Source organism: Gopherus evgoodei, chromosome 9 (assembly GCF_007399415.2).
Source record: "Gopherus evgoodei ecotype Sinaloan lineage chromosome 9, rGopEvg1_v1.p, whole genome shotgun sequence".
In the NCBI taxonomy this organism is placed as follows: domain Eukaryota; kingdom Metazoa; phylum Chordata; order Testudines; family Testudinidae; genus Gopherus; species Gopherus evgoodei.
The window spans coordinates 8,522,434-8,536,255 of record NC_044330.1 but is presented as its reverse complement, the minus strand read 5'-3'; the positions used below and the strand labels follow the sequence as shown (position 1 = coordinate 8,536,255).

At 65.0% G+C, this 13,822-nt stretch overlaps 1 protein-coding gene across 4 annotated transcripts in view; it reads left to right on the top strand.

The window, feature by feature from the left end:
* CLCN2 (chloride voltage-gated channel 2) overlaps positions 1-13,164 on the top strand; it is a 40,928-nt gene extending 27,764 nt beyond the window's left edge. For 2 of the 4 annotated variants that reach the window (XM_030576300.1, XM_030576298.1), the window contains 16 exons: positions 509-634; positions 1,979-2,063; positions 2,307-2,408; positions 2,755-2,839; positions 3,168-3,323; positions 3,642-3,711; positions 4,482-4,592; positions 5,039-5,252; positions 5,659-5,792; positions 6,606-6,790; positions 7,275-7,380; positions 7,475-7,548; positions 9,714-9,752; positions 11,228-11,332; positions 11,729-11,815; positions 12,142-13,164. In XM_030576300.1, the coding sequence (XP_030432160.1) occupies positions 509-634; positions 1,979-2,063; positions 2,307-2,408; positions 2,755-2,839; positions 3,168-3,323; positions 3,642-3,711; positions 4,482-4,592; positions 5,039-5,252; positions 5,659-5,792; positions 6,606-6,790; positions 7,275-7,380; positions 7,475-7,548; positions 9,714-9,752; positions 11,228-11,332; positions 11,729-11,815; positions 12,142-12,336 (1,874 nt within the window). In that variant the 3' untranslated portion in view covers positions 12,337-13,164. Of the gene's footprint in view, positions 1-508; positions 635-1,978; positions 2,064-2,306; positions 2,409-2,754; positions 2,840-3,167; positions 3,324-3,641; positions 3,712-4,481; positions 4,593-5,038; positions 5,253-5,658; positions 5,793-6,605; positions 6,791-7,274; positions 7,381-7,474; positions 7,549-7,720; positions 8,834-9,713; positions 9,753-11,227; positions 11,333-11,728; positions 11,816-12,141 lie in introns of those variants that run through there. The other 2 variants (XM_030576299.1, XM_030576301.1) reach the window with 2 other exon arrangements.
* The last annotated feature ends 658 nt before the right edge of the window (positions 13,165-13,822 follow it).

Genomic DNA, 13,822 nt, shown 5'->3' with positions numbered 1-13,822 from the left:
GCCCCCCAAGATGGGCTGGCCCCTACTTACGCCCCGGCACTGCCCACTCACTCGCACAACTCCTCTGCGCCACCAGGCAGGACCTGCTCACTGTTGGGGATGGATTCCCAGCTGGCTGGAGAGGGGGCCCCGTGGCTCTGGCAGAGGGTGGCTTGGGGCCGCCTCCCAGCTGGCATCCTCACCTCAGGGCCAGCTAGCTGCAAATTCTCCTGTGCCCATACGGGACTAACTGCACGCAGCCACGGTGCCCACCTAACCACAGGAGCTGCCCATGCGGTTACAATCGGCTCCCAAGTGGCCTTGGCACATGAATGTAACGCCTGGAGAAGAGGAGGTGCCCCAGGTGGTGTGTTTGGGTCTAGAGCCCCCTTGGCCGGCCCCTGTGTGCCCTGTGCGTGGGCAGGCAGGGAGGCACATCTCAGGGCTGGAGGCTGTCTGGAGCGGAGCCCCCGGTGTTCCAAGGGGCCACGGTGGCACCGCTTCTTCCCGTCCCCTCTGCCCCTCCCAGGCGTCCTCTTCAGCATCGAGGTCACGTCCACCTTCTTCGCCGTCCGCAATTATTGGCGTGGCTTCTTCGCTGCCACCTTCAGTGCCTTCATCTTCCGCGTGCTGGCCGTGTGGAACAAGGACGAAGGTACAGCCCGCTCAGCCCCCCAGGGAACCGGCCCCTCTGGCCTGCACCAGCTACTGCCCTGCTGGCAGGAGCCCAGTGATGGGGGAGCCAGGGGTGGGGATTGAGGGCACTGGCAGAGCTGGGGGTGAGGGGAGCCGGAGGCTGGGATTGAGGGGCACTGGCAGAGCTGGGGTGTGGGGGGAGCCCAGGGCTGGGGGAGCTGGAGGCTGGGATTGAGGGGCACTGGCAGAGCTGGGGTGTGGGGGGAGCCCAGGGCTGGGGGAGCTGGAGGTTGGGATTGAGGGGCACTGGCAGAGCTGAGGTGTGGGGGGAGCCCAGGGCTGGGGGAGCTGGAGGCTGGGATTGAGGGGCACTGGCAGAGCTGGGGTGTGGGGGAAGCCCAGGGCTGGGGGAGCTGGAGGTTGGGATTGAGGGGCACTGGCAGAGCTGGGGTGTGGGGGGAGCCCAGGGCTGGGGGAGCTGGAGGCTGGGATTGAGGGGCACTGGCAAAGCTAGGGGGTGGGGGAAGCCGGGGGTTGGGATTAAGGGGCACTGGCAGAGCTGGGGGTGTATGGAGGGAGCCCAGGACTGGGGAAGCTGGAGGTTGGGATTGAGGGGCACTGGCAAAGCTAGGGTGTGGGGGGAGCCCAGGGCTGGGGGAGCTGGAGGTTGGGATTGAGGGGCAATGGAGAAGCTGGGGGGTAGAAGGAGCCAGGAGTTGGGATTGAGAGACACTGGCAGAGCTGGAGGTGTATGGAGGGACTGGGGAAGCTGGAGGTTGGGATTGAGGGGCACTGGCAGAGCTGAGGTGTGGGGGGAGCCCAGGGCTGGGGGAGCTGGAGGTTGGGATTGAGGGGCACTGGCAGAGCTGGGGTGTGGGGGGAGCCCAGGGCTGGGGGAGCTGGAGGTTGAGATTGAGGGGCACTGGCAGAGCTGAGGTGTGGGGGGAGCCCAGGGCTGGGGGAGCTGGAGGTTGGGATTGAGGGGCACTGGCAGAGCTGGGGTGTGGGGGGAGCCCAGGGCTGGGGAAGCTGGAGGTTGGGATTGAGGTTGGGATTGAGGGGCACTGGAGAAGCTGGGGGGTGGAGGGAGCCAGGAGTTGGGATTGAGGGACACTGGCAGAGCTGGAGCGTGAGTGGAGCCGGGCTTGGGATTGGGGGGCACTGGCAGAGCTGGGCAGGGAGCAGAGTCTATGGGGGTTTCCAGCCGGGCCCAGCCCCAAGGGGCCGCAGTGCTCTGAGTGGGGAGCGTTTGCTATGGTCAGGAGCAACTGCCCAGTATTGGAGCAGGGCGTCTGGGTGCTAGGCCTCCCTGGAGGACCCCTGGGTGACACGCTCCCCCCCCATCGTGTCTCATCCCCCCCAGAGACCATCACGGCTCTGTTCAAAACCCGCTTCCGGCTGGACTTCCCCTTCGACCTGCAGGAACTGCCTGCCTTTGCTGTCATCGGGTGAGTCCAGTGCCCTGTCACTCCAGCCCCACTCGGGGAGGACATTGCTGGGGGGGGGTATCAGATTTCCTGTGTGGGACAGGGAAGGATATATGAGGGGGCTCTCCCCTCTTTCCAGGCCCTCTATGCTGTGGGGGGGGGGAGGCATCCTCAGTGTCTCTGTACCGCCCCCGCCCCCATCCGACAGGACCACCCCAGCAGTAGCTGCCTGCTGGTGGCTCACTCGGCCGCCCCTCTCCCCAGGATTGCCAGCGGCTTCGGAGGGGCACTCTTCGTCTACCTCAACCGCAAGATTGTCCAGTTCATGCGCAAGCAGAAGACCATCAACCGCTTCCTGATGAAGAAGTAAGTGGTGCCTGCTGGCTCCCTCCCCTGAGACTTGGGGCTCGTTGATCCCAAAGCAGGGGGCGCTAGGTACAGCACCCCCAGAACCAGGCCTGGCTGGAGACCAGGCGGAGGGAGAACCTGCGATGAGGTAGGGGAGAACCCGGACTGGGGGGAGTTGGGGTTGGGGAGCAGAGGACTGAGCTGGGTGGGGCGCTGCATCCTGGCTGGGCTCTTTGGTTCCCTGTGAATCGCTGCTGGCATGGGAGCTGCTGGGCACAGGGTGGTGCTGGTCCTTCCGCGAGGGCTGGGGGCAGTTGTGGTGGGGGAAGTGGGATCACTTGCTGTGTATGTTGCTCCCACGCAGGCGCCTGCTTTTCCCCGCGCTGGTCACTTTGCTCATCTCCACACTCACCTTCCCGCCTGGCTTTGGACAGTTCATGGCCGGCCAGGTAACCTGCTTCCCTCCCCTAGCTTGGCAGCCCTGCCCAGTGGGTATCACTAGCATTCGTTTGGAGAACATGCTGCTCTGTGCTTGCCCCAGCTGTGACTTGAACTTGGCACCCTGGCATCTGGAGCTGAAGCTCCAGTAGTGTCGGCCCTCATGTCTCCCAGATCTCCAGCACCCAGAGGGCAAGATGCTGGGATGAGATGGAATGGGAAGGGGAGGGCACCCAGCGCCCACGGGGTCCCTGACAGGGAGCACCCTAGGGAGGGTGGAGATGTGGGGTGGAGATACTGCCCCGGGTTCACCCTGCCTGCCGCGGTCCTTCTCCCCAGCTCAGCCAGAAGGAAACCCTGGTGACCCTGTTTGACAACCGCACCTGGGCCAAGCAGGGCCTGGCTGAGGAGTTCGAGTACGTTGGCATCTCTGAGGCCTGGAAGCACCCACATGCCAATGTCTTCGTCACCCTGGTGGTTTTCATCCTCATGAAGGTGGGTCCCGCCCCAGGGCTGGGGCTGCCCAGATCACTCCCCCTCCCCTTCCCCACACCAGGGCTGGGGTGTGGGAGGGGCCCTGCCTGACTGGGTGTGGTCTGATTGGGTGTGAGAGGCGCCCTGACTGACTTGCTATGGTCTGGCTGGGGTGTGGGCAGGGCACTGGCTGGAAGGCTGTGGTCTGGCTGGGGTGTGGGGAGGACCTGGCTGGGTGAGTGTGGTCTGGTGGGCATGGCCCTGGCTGGGTGTGATCTGGCTAGGTGTTGGGAGGATCTGGCTGGCCGGATGACCCCTGACTCATGTCTCTGCCCCTAGTTCTGGATGTCAGCCCTTGCCACCACCATCCCAGTGCCCTGTGGAACCTTCATGCCCGTCTTTGTCATTGGTGAGTGCCGGCCCCGGATGCACTCCTGGCTCGCCCTGAGCCCAGCTCCCAAAGGGGCAGCACCTCTGCGAGCTACTGACCAGCCCCTCCAGGCAGAGGGGACAGAGCAGGTTTGCCCACAGTCCCCTTGTGCTGGCCATTGTCCTCCGGCAACAGTGGCAGCTCCCTGGTGTGGCTGGTGCCCTGTGAGTGTGATGGGGTCCTGATGCCGGGGGTGCCCATCGGGGCAGGCCCTTTCCCGGAGTGCCAGACCTGCTCAGGGCTTTGGGAAGGAGTTTTGGTACCTCTCAGCCCTGGTACGAGTGGTGGCTCAGCATTCAGTAGCGCTGGGTGGCACAGCATCCCTCCCCCTGCCCAGAACAGGCCATCCCCTGCCCCTCAGGGAGCATGCCGGCAGCACCATCCTCGCACCAGAGCCCCATCCACCCAGGGAGGGAAGGAAGGGGCAGGGAACAGCCATAGGGGATACAGACCCTAGCACCACCTTGTGCCACCTCTCATGGTGCTGCTCTGGCTCCCACTGCTCCAGCAGCGCAGAGGGGCTGGGAAGTCCGCTTAGCTGACTTCCTGAGGCACAGCAACTGGCAGCCCTTGCCAGGGCCCTGCTGTCCACCTCAGGGCTGGCGGGGCAGCGACTGCCCCCTGAGCAGCCGCATCGCCACAGGGATGGACACTGTGCCACAGGCAGCAGGATACAACTGGTTTTCTCCCCTCCCTGAACCTGCCTGGGCTGCCCCCAGACCTGCTTTGACCCCTGTCTCCTTGGGCAGGGGCGGCCTTCGGGCGGCTGGTAGGGGAGAGCATGGCAGCCTGGTTCCCGGATGGCATCCATGCTGACAGCAACACCTACCGCATCGTGCCGGGGGGCTACGCCGTGGTAGGTAAGCGCCATGTTTCCACATCCGGGGAGAGGCCACCACAGGCTCCAGCCAGTCCGACCGCCCAAACAACCTACTCGTGGTGCAGGTGCATCTCCCTCCTGCCAGCCCCTGGAGTGGGCCAGGCTGTTCAGAGGAGCCCAAATCTGTACGGCCACAGAGACATGTCTAGGCTCCTCCCCAGAGGGGGTGTCCCCAGAGTGACAGGGCCAGGGAGCCGTAGCGACTGGTGGCTGGTACAGACGGGTTGGCAGAGCAGCTTGAGGACTCTCTGGGGGTGTGCTGGGGGGCTGTGCCATGAGGTTCCCATACTGGTCCCCCTCCCTGGGGCTGTTAGGGAGAGGCTGGGGCTCATTGGGGGGTATCACTGTGGTGCAGCTCCATGGGGTCTGCCTCAGGGCCATGCCAGCCCTGCTGAGTCTCACTGTGGTGCTTTCTGCCGCGCACAGGAGCGGCCGCGCTGTCCGGCGCTGTCACCCACACAGTCTCCACCGCCGTGATCGTCTTCGAGCTGACGGGCCAGATCTCCCACATACTGCCCGTGATGATCGCTGTCATCCTGGCCAACGCCGTGGCCCAGAGCCTGCAACCCTCGCTCTACGACAGCATCATCCGCATCAAGAAACTGCCATACCTGCCCGAGCTGGGCTGGGGACACCAGGAGTAAGTGCCCACCTGGGCTCCCTTTCCCGGGGGGAGCCGGAGCCTCTGCAGGAAGCCCCTCTCAAGGCCAAAGCTCTCGGGAGCTCGTGGGACCCAGTCCAGGAGCTTGGTGCAGTGCTTAGAGGCACTAGTGATAGGCACTAGAGCCGTGCAGCAGCTTCTGTGGTTCCCAGGCCTGGATGGCTGCAGGGACCATGCCCCAGCCTGTTCACATCCAGGGATCCACCCAGAAATGGCCCCCATGGCAGTGGTGGCGGCTAGATGAGCCGCTCACCTGCCCCCAAGGGACTGGGGGAGCGTAGCCTCGACAGGAGCAAAGGGGCCAAGGGGGACCCGCGCAGCAGGGCCGGGCGCTCGGCAGCAGCCCTCCGGCGTCCTGCTCAGGGCCGTGCCTTGCCCTCCGCAGGAAGTACAACGTGCGGGTGGAGGACATCATGGTGCGGGACGTGCGTTACGTCACCTTGAACTCCAAGTACCGCGACCTGCAGGAGGTGCTGTACAGCACCCAGCTGAAGAGCCTGGCACTGGTGGAGTCAGCTGGTGAGACGTGGGGGCTGCACAGGGAGCAGGCGGTGCCGTGGGGGGTAGGGGTGGGGGTCCAGAGCTGCTTGTGCCCTGGCCAGCCTAGGCTGTGCCCAGCTCACTCCGGACTGTGCCACCCGTGTGTGCCAAGGCCTCCCGGGCAGAGCAGGCTGCCCACAGAGTGGCCGTCGGGAGCCAATCCCCACTCGCACTCCTAGGCTTCCCCAGCAGACTCTCGGGTCAGCAGTGCTCTGGCACTGGGCCCATCTCCCTGGCCCCTCCCCTGCGGCTGTTATCCCTGGGTTGCAGTAGGGGAAACTGAGGCCCAGAGAGGGGAAGGAAGTAGCCCAAGTTCAGCCAGCAAGCCTGGGGCAGAGCCAGGAATAGGACCCAGGAGTCCTGCTGTCTCCCAGCCCCAAGCTCAGAGCCCTGGGCCCCCCGTGTCCTCACACTGTAGCTCCTGCTTCCCAAGCAGGCTCTGTCCCATAGGGCAGCTGCTCTTAGAGAGACCCAACCCAGGGACGGGGGAGCCTGGTGCCTCCAGCCTGGGTGGGGGCAGGGTTTTTCATTTTCAGCTGCTGCTCCATGGGCAGGTGGGCAGACAGGCCTGGGAGCCAGGACCCCTGCAGGGCCCTGTCCCATCCTGCCCCTCCACCCTCAGAGCCCTGCCAATGGGCTGGTAGCCTGAGCCCTCCTGCAAGGGCTGCTTTCCTGAGGGCTCAGGTTTGGGTCTGCCCCCTGGGGTCTGGGGAGGGGGTGGGAAACGCCACTCACAGCTGTGACCCCCCGAAGCTGAAGGGGTGATGGCCCCTCGGGGCTGGTCTCCTGCAGAGTCCATGATCCTGCTGGGCTCCATCGAGCGGGCCCAGGTGGCGGCGCTGCTGAGTGGCCAGTTGGGCTACCAGCGACGCCTGCAGTACATGCAGGAGAGGGCACAGGCCGGGAGGACGAGCATCGCCGAGAAGCCCCAGGACGAGGCCGACCACAAGGCCTCCGACACGGGAGTGCGGTTCCAGGTGAGAGGCAGGGGGCAGCACGGGGACCCCGCACCCCACTGCCGGGACTGGGCTGGCTATGGGATGCCATGAGCCTGCTGCACGCCGACCCCACTGCCAGGCAAGGAGCCGCTGGCTGGAAACCCCAAAGCACCCAGTGCTCCCAGGCCCTTGAGGGGCTTCTGTCAGGGAGTGCCCCCTTCCTCACCCCAATTCGCTCAGGTCTGGGCTGCCCTCACATCCTCCGGGCCTGGATGGTGCAGCTTGGGTCCTGCCTGCCCACCCTCCTTCCAGCTTGGGCTGCTTCCCCCTGGAACTGGGCTGGGCTGGATGGGGTATGGATGCCCCAGGCCCATGGTTCCCCATCCCACCTGGCTGGTGATGGGACATTCTGCTCCCACCCCACCCCCGTGCTGAGCTGGGGCTGGGATGCCCTGGACTCGCCTCACCCCCACCCTACCAGGCTCAGGGGCTGATTCAAGCCCCCTGTACGTGTTGCCCCCAGATAGGCACGGAGGAATCGTCATCAGCCCCGCCACACGGAGAGTCCCGCAAACCCCTGAAGCCGGCGCTCAAGCGAGGTCCCAGCAGCTTGGTGGAGAGCCCCACAGGTGAGCCCCCTGCCCCTGTGGACCCCATAGTGCCGGCCAGGCACCTGGCTCACTGCTCTTCGCTCTGACGGTTTCACTGCTTGTCTCCCCCCAGCCGGGAGCCCAGATCACTCAGGCATTTCCCTCAAGAGCCTCTTCTGCACCAACACCGCCACAGAGCCCGCTGAGGTGAGTGCCCCTCTGCCCCCCACCCCGAGGGCATCCCCGCCGCCATGGCACCTTGGCCCCTGCTCTGTGCCCAGCCCCCACCCGAGGTCCTGGGGCAGTGGAGCCCAGCCAGGATGCTGTGGTTTCCCGTAATGCCTCTGTCTTCTCTCCTGTTTTTCTCGTGGCTAAAAAGGCTGAGAATTCAGCACCACCCGAAAAGCGCAAGTCGAAGCATGTCCGCATTTCCATCGCAGTAAGTGTGTGCCACGCCTTGGCCAATCACAGACCAGGCGCCACCCTCCCCCATACTGTGCTGAGGGCACCCCACAGCTCAACCCATCTGCAGCCTCCCTTGGGATTTCCATCTGCAGAGCTCTTCCCGGCACTCGTTAATTCATCACCAATCCGTGCCAGGGCCAGCTGTGGGGTCACCGCCCCTGCTTACAGGTGGGGAAACTGAGGCGCAAACATGGGGAGGGACCAGTCAGCGGCTGAGCCAGGGATAGAACCCAGGAGTCCTGTCTCCTAGCGCATGAATGATGATCAGGGTGGCCCAAGGAGCAGAAGCATCCCCGTGTTGCAGAGACTGGTCCCAGCCGCTGCCTGTCCTGCCCCCATACCGCCTGTCTGCCACTTGCAGAGGAAGGACAAGGGAGCAGAATTCTTATGCCCATCCCCACTCCAGTCCTGGAGCCACCTCGAGCTCTGGGGACTTTCAGCACAGTATGGTCCCTGATCTGACCCGTCCCCCCATTTCACCCTATCCCAGCTGATCTGGTGGGAGCCTGATAACGCTCCTTCCAACCGACCAATCCAGCAACGATCTACTCGTACCAGCAAATCGGAAATCAATACCTCTCGATCTGATCTGATTCCCCTCTCCCAGCTGATCCAATGGGAGCCTTTTAACGCTCCTTCCAACCGACCAATCCAGCAACGATCCACTTGTACCAGCCAATCGGAAATCAGTGCATCCTTGATCATTGTGCCTTCTCCCGCTGATCTACCCCCCCTCCCCGCAGCAAGATCACCTGATTCGTGCCTGTGGGTGCTCCCATCGCGGCGGGGCAGTGGAGCCGGTGCCTTTCTGGCCTGGGACCAGCCAGACTGCAGAGGTGGTTCTGGGAGCCCCTGAGGGGCAGAGGAGCATGGCTGAGGGCACGCCAGGCTGTGAGCAGCAAGGGGCAAAGGGCCCTGTGATGTGTTCTTAGAGCCAGGCGCCCCCAACTACCTGCAGCCCCTTGTGAGGGGCACAGTGCCTCCTAGTGAAGGATCAGCTTTTTGGGGGGGCTTAGCTTGGAGTGTGCTCACGGGAGGCCGGGAGCAAGGGGGGGCAGCTGGCTGAGAGGGGTAGTAGCGCTGCAGCTGGCTCCCGCCCAGGCAGGCAAACCAGAGAGGCAGATCCTCCTGCTTCTGACCTTGACCCAGGAGCAGTTGAGCGCTGGATGGGACCAGAGGCCCAGATCCTCCAAGGTATTTGGGCTCCGAACCGCCATTTCCGTGGATGGGAGTTCAGTGTCTAAGTACCTTGGGCATCTGGGCTCAGGAGACTTTCCAAAGGGGAGCCTATGGCGGGGCAGGGACTAGAACCTGCAGCTCCCAGGTCAGGACCTGAACCCCTCCACACCCCCTTCCCCTGAGCCGTGTCCCAGCCATGCTGTCACCCCACACTGCTGGGCCTCGGGCAGGGCAGGCAGGGGGGCCGTTCCGTGCAGCAGAGGAGTGAGCTCTGGAGCAGCATGGGGAGAGGGAGTGTGGCGGGCAGGTGTCTGGGGCGAGTATCTGGAGGGGCGAGGGGGCAGCTGGTTGGAGGTGCACCTGGCTTCTGTGGCCAGCAGCATCCTGCAGAGCCAGGGCCAGGGGAGCTGGGATGGAGGGCATGGGAGCGGGGTGAATCCAAACTCCAGTGGGCATTGTGAGGGGACTGAGACAGGGCGGGGTGAGGGAGCTGAGCTGTGCTGAAGGGTGGAGATTGGGGAGCTGGGCACAGTGGGGGTGTTGCTGGGCCGGGTTGCTCCTTGCTCACAATCAGCACTGTGCTGTGAGCCAGGCGGCTGGAGGGAGCCCCAAGGTCACTTGGTCAGTGCCCAGCCGGGCACTCTCGTGCCCACCCTGACTCCGTGGCGCACACTGGCTCCACGTCCCCACAGCCTGACTCACACTCCGCCTCCCTCCCTCTCTTGCAGGACCAATATGAGCTACCTGGCGAAATGAGCCACTCCGAGGTGAGTGCCAGTGGGAGCACCATGTGCCAGGCGCTGCCACTCTGGCACCCTGCAGATGGGAGGTCCTGAGCCCTTACCTGGGGGCCTGGCCAGCTGGGCCCTGTTCCTCCCCAGGGCGAGGGCCGCACTAGTGGGATGCCCAGGGCTGAGTCTCCCTCATCCCTTGGTCAGGAGCTGCCCCTGGGCCAGCTGGCGCAGAGCAAAGGGATCCGTCTGCCCTGCTCCACAGGCTCTGCCAAAGCCCATACTTCCTGGACGCAGCACAGGGACCCTCCCAGCGTGGGGGCCGCCAGGCCCTGGGGAGCCTGCTCTGCCCTGCCAAGTCCTCATGGCACTGCCCATGTCACTCGCCCAAATACACCCCTCCTGCCCCCGCCATTCCACCTGCCAGGAGCTGAGCGGTCCTGCTTCCCAGGGCCCCTGCCCGGCACTGCTCTCCAGGGGGCTGGAGGCAGAGCAATCCCTCCCCCTGCTCCTCCCCTCGCCCATTCTGCCCATGGGTCCAGCAGGGAAAAGGAGGCGATGAGGGGAGGCAGCAGTGGGGGGACAAGGAGAGGAGGTGGGGAGGGTAGAGGGACTGGCTGAAGAGTCTCAGTCAGCTGGGAAAAGATCTCCCCAATTCCCTCGCATTAAACGTCGTCAGAGCAGGACCTCAATGGGCAAAACCTGGCCAGGAAGGGCCCAGGGGGAAGGCCCCCCAGGTGTGGGGGGAGTGTCCCCACTCAGGCCACTCTGCTGTGAGGCTCCTGTGCATGTGCCAGGTAGCAGTGGGTGGGGACGGACAGGGCCTGGCGTCAGCGGAGCTGGTGGGAGGTGTTTCCTGCCAAGCAGAGGCTGATGGCAGGGCTGGGCTGGGCTAGGCTAGGCTAGGCTAGAATAGCCACTGCAGATGGCGGGAAGCCGCATGCGCCACCCTGCTGGGCCACAGGCAGCATGGCTGGAATGCCCCTTTCCACCAGGGAAGCCCACTTCCCCATGCAGCTGAGGGTGAGGGAGCTCTGCCCATTGGCCCATGCAGCCTTGGCCTTGTGCCAGTCGGGCACCTACCAGGGGGGCTGTCGAGCTGAGCACCCAACCCCTGGTAACCAACAGGGCCTGCTCACGTGGGGCCAGATCCAAGCCATCACAGCCTCAAGGGGGTGTCCCCTTCCCCATCCCCTGAGCTAGCCAGTCTCCCACCCTGGGGCCAGATCAGAGCCACGTCCTCTAGGGGGAAAGGCCCTGAGTCCCATTCCCTCTCCCACATATCCAGCCTGTCCCCCGCCCTGGGCCTGGATCACCTCTGTGTGTCCTGGTCCCTGCCCCCGAGCCAGGCAGTGCCCCCTCCCCGCTTGGGCAGGGCATGGGGCTGCAGGTGGAGTGTCGGGAGGGCACTGGGCTTTGGGCTGCCCTGCCCGTCTGTTCAGGCCCACGCCGGGCAGGCTGGTGTCCCCCTGGCTCCCGGCTCTGCTGGTCACGGCTCCTCTGCCTTTCAGATAGTGGAGTGGGAGGAGCAGCAGCTGGACCAGCCCGTGAACTTCAACAACAGCAAGATCGACCCTGCTCCCTTCCAGCTGGTGGAGCGCACCTCCCTCCACAAGGTGGGGCGGGCAGGGGTGCCATGCTCCTTGGGACGCACGGCAGCTGGCAGCGTGTGCACAGCACGGGGGTGCATTGACAGCCCGAGCCCAGCTCCCCATCAGGCATCCTCTGCCGTGGGGCCTGGCTCCCCCGCCTCATCAATATTGCCCCTTCCCCTTTCCGCATGTTGGCATAGCTGGTTCAGCTCTGAACCCTGCAGATCCACCCCCCTCATCCTCTGCAGTGTGCGCAGGGCTGCGTCTCAGCAGACTCCCCAACCCAGGGGCTGCCCTGTGGGTTGTGACCCCCAGTGGGGGGGTCTCCTCTGGCTCTCCCAGCCCTGTGGGCCCCAAGCCCCAGTGGGGTCCTGGCCAGCTCCCTGCCCCACAGACCCTGAGCACCTGTCTCTGTTGCAGACTCACACCATCTTCTCACTCCTGGGCGTGGACCACGCATATGTGACCAGCATTGGGCGCCTCGTTGGCATAGTGTCCCTCAAAGAGGTGAGCAGGTCTGGGGACACCTCCCAAACACCCCTGGGGGATGGGAATCAGCCCTATGGGACTTGTCACATGGAGGCAGGAACAGAACCCCTGCGCCCTCCTGGGGGGGGTGAGCAATGGTGCCTTCCCCCCAGCCTCAGCCCTAGAGCATATGGTGCCACCAACCTCCGGGGAGGGTGTCTCTGGAGACCCTCCTGCAGCCCCCTCTCTCTGTGCTTCCTGCAGCTGGGGGTGGGGGGGGAAGGGCCCCAGGTGCCCTCATGCAGCTGGGGACATGGGAAGGGAAGGTACCTCATGCCGCATTGCTGAGCCCTGTGTGCCCCCAGCTGCGCAAGGCCATCGAGGGCTCAGTCACTGCCAAGGGCGTGAAGGTCCGCCCGCCCCTGGCCAGCTTCCGGGACAGCACCGCCAGCAGCAGCGAGACGGAGACCACGGACATCCAACAGCTGTGGGACCGGCGCCAGCGCCTCTCCATCCCCCGCGAGTCCAGCCCCTCCGAGACGGACGACAAGTGCCAGTGAGGGGTGGGGCCGGCGGATAGAGCCCGCCTCAGCTGCTGACGGACCTGACAGACACTGCCAGCCCCAGCGGCGGTGGCACTGGTGCCACTGCCCCTTTGTGCCTGCAGCCCTGGCACCCTGCACTGCCAGATTGGCCGCCTGCCACCGGGGGAGAAGCCAGAGCCCCAGCAAGCCACTGCCATCAGCCCTGCCCCAGGACCTGTCCCGGCAGCCCCTGTGGTGAAGAGGAAGGGTGTACCACGGCCAGTCCCTGGTCTCTGCCTGCGAGGTTCTCTGGGCAGCTCATGTAGGGCTCCTGGGGGGCAGAAGGCAAATACCCAGCTTCCTGCAGCACCACCCCCAGGGGCCACTTGTTCCCCAACCAGCACTGATTTCTAATCCCCCCGCCCCCCAACTCTGCAAATGTCTCAGCCCCAGGCCCTCCAGCCCCAGCTCTGCCAGTGCCCCTGAATCCCGCCCCACAGCCCTCCCCCTGGGCTCGACCTGCCGGTGCTCCTCAGGCCTGAGCCGCAGGCCCCCCCTTGCTGTTCAGTCATGCTACCTCTGAGGTGGGGTTGTGGGACAGGGCAAGGGAGCATGGGGGGAGGGCAGCTGGGCTTAGCCAAGGCCAGAGGTGTTTGGTTGGCACCCAGGGGGAACAGCTCAAGCACTTCCGCTCCCCAAAGTCTCACTGATCCCTGCCCCCTCCAGCATGGCTGCTCTTGCCTGGCCCTGGGCAGGGTCCCAGGGGCTTGGAGCAGGGGCGGGGGGAGTGGAGGGCAGCGACCGAGGCTCTCTGGGCCCTCCGCTGGCCAGGATGTAAATACAGAGATTTTTATATTAATTTAATAAAAGGACTTTATAAACAGGGCACTAAAGTAACCCAGAGAGCGGCTCCTGCATGCCAGGCACCCCCGACAAGCCTGGCCAGGTGATGGGGCATCAGCAGGGGCAAAGGGACCGAGCCAGAGCCGGGCACCAGCAACCTTGGGACAGCAAACGGGCCTGGGGGCCTGCATGCCGCGCCGACCCCAACCAGCCATTGGGGGGAGCTGCTGCTGCAGGGAAACAGCTGGGGGCTGGGTGGGCTTGGCAGGTGGGAACATGCAGCCCCGCCCACCTCCCCAAGGAAGGTTGGGAACAGGCCTGGCCCTTCACTGCCAAACGAGGAGCCTGTGTGCTCCCGGCCCGTGAGGCCCAGCTGGCTCTGGCACTGGGGTCAGTCTGGCCAGCTGGCCAGCGCCACCCAGCAGCGGGTTCAGGGAGCGGCTGGAACGCACGGCGGCATGCGGGGGGGGGCGGGGAGGGTGCAGGGTCCTGGCGAGTCGGGGCAAGGGGCAGAGACATGAATCGCTAGCCCAGGAGGCCAGCGGGGAGGGTTAACGCCCAGCGTGGGGGGCTGGGGAGAGGCGCAGGCCGCGAGGAACAGCCCAGACACAGTCTTGGGTGGGAGAAACCTTTATTCCAACCAGGAGCGTGGGGTGAGACACCAGCCAGGTGCTGGGAG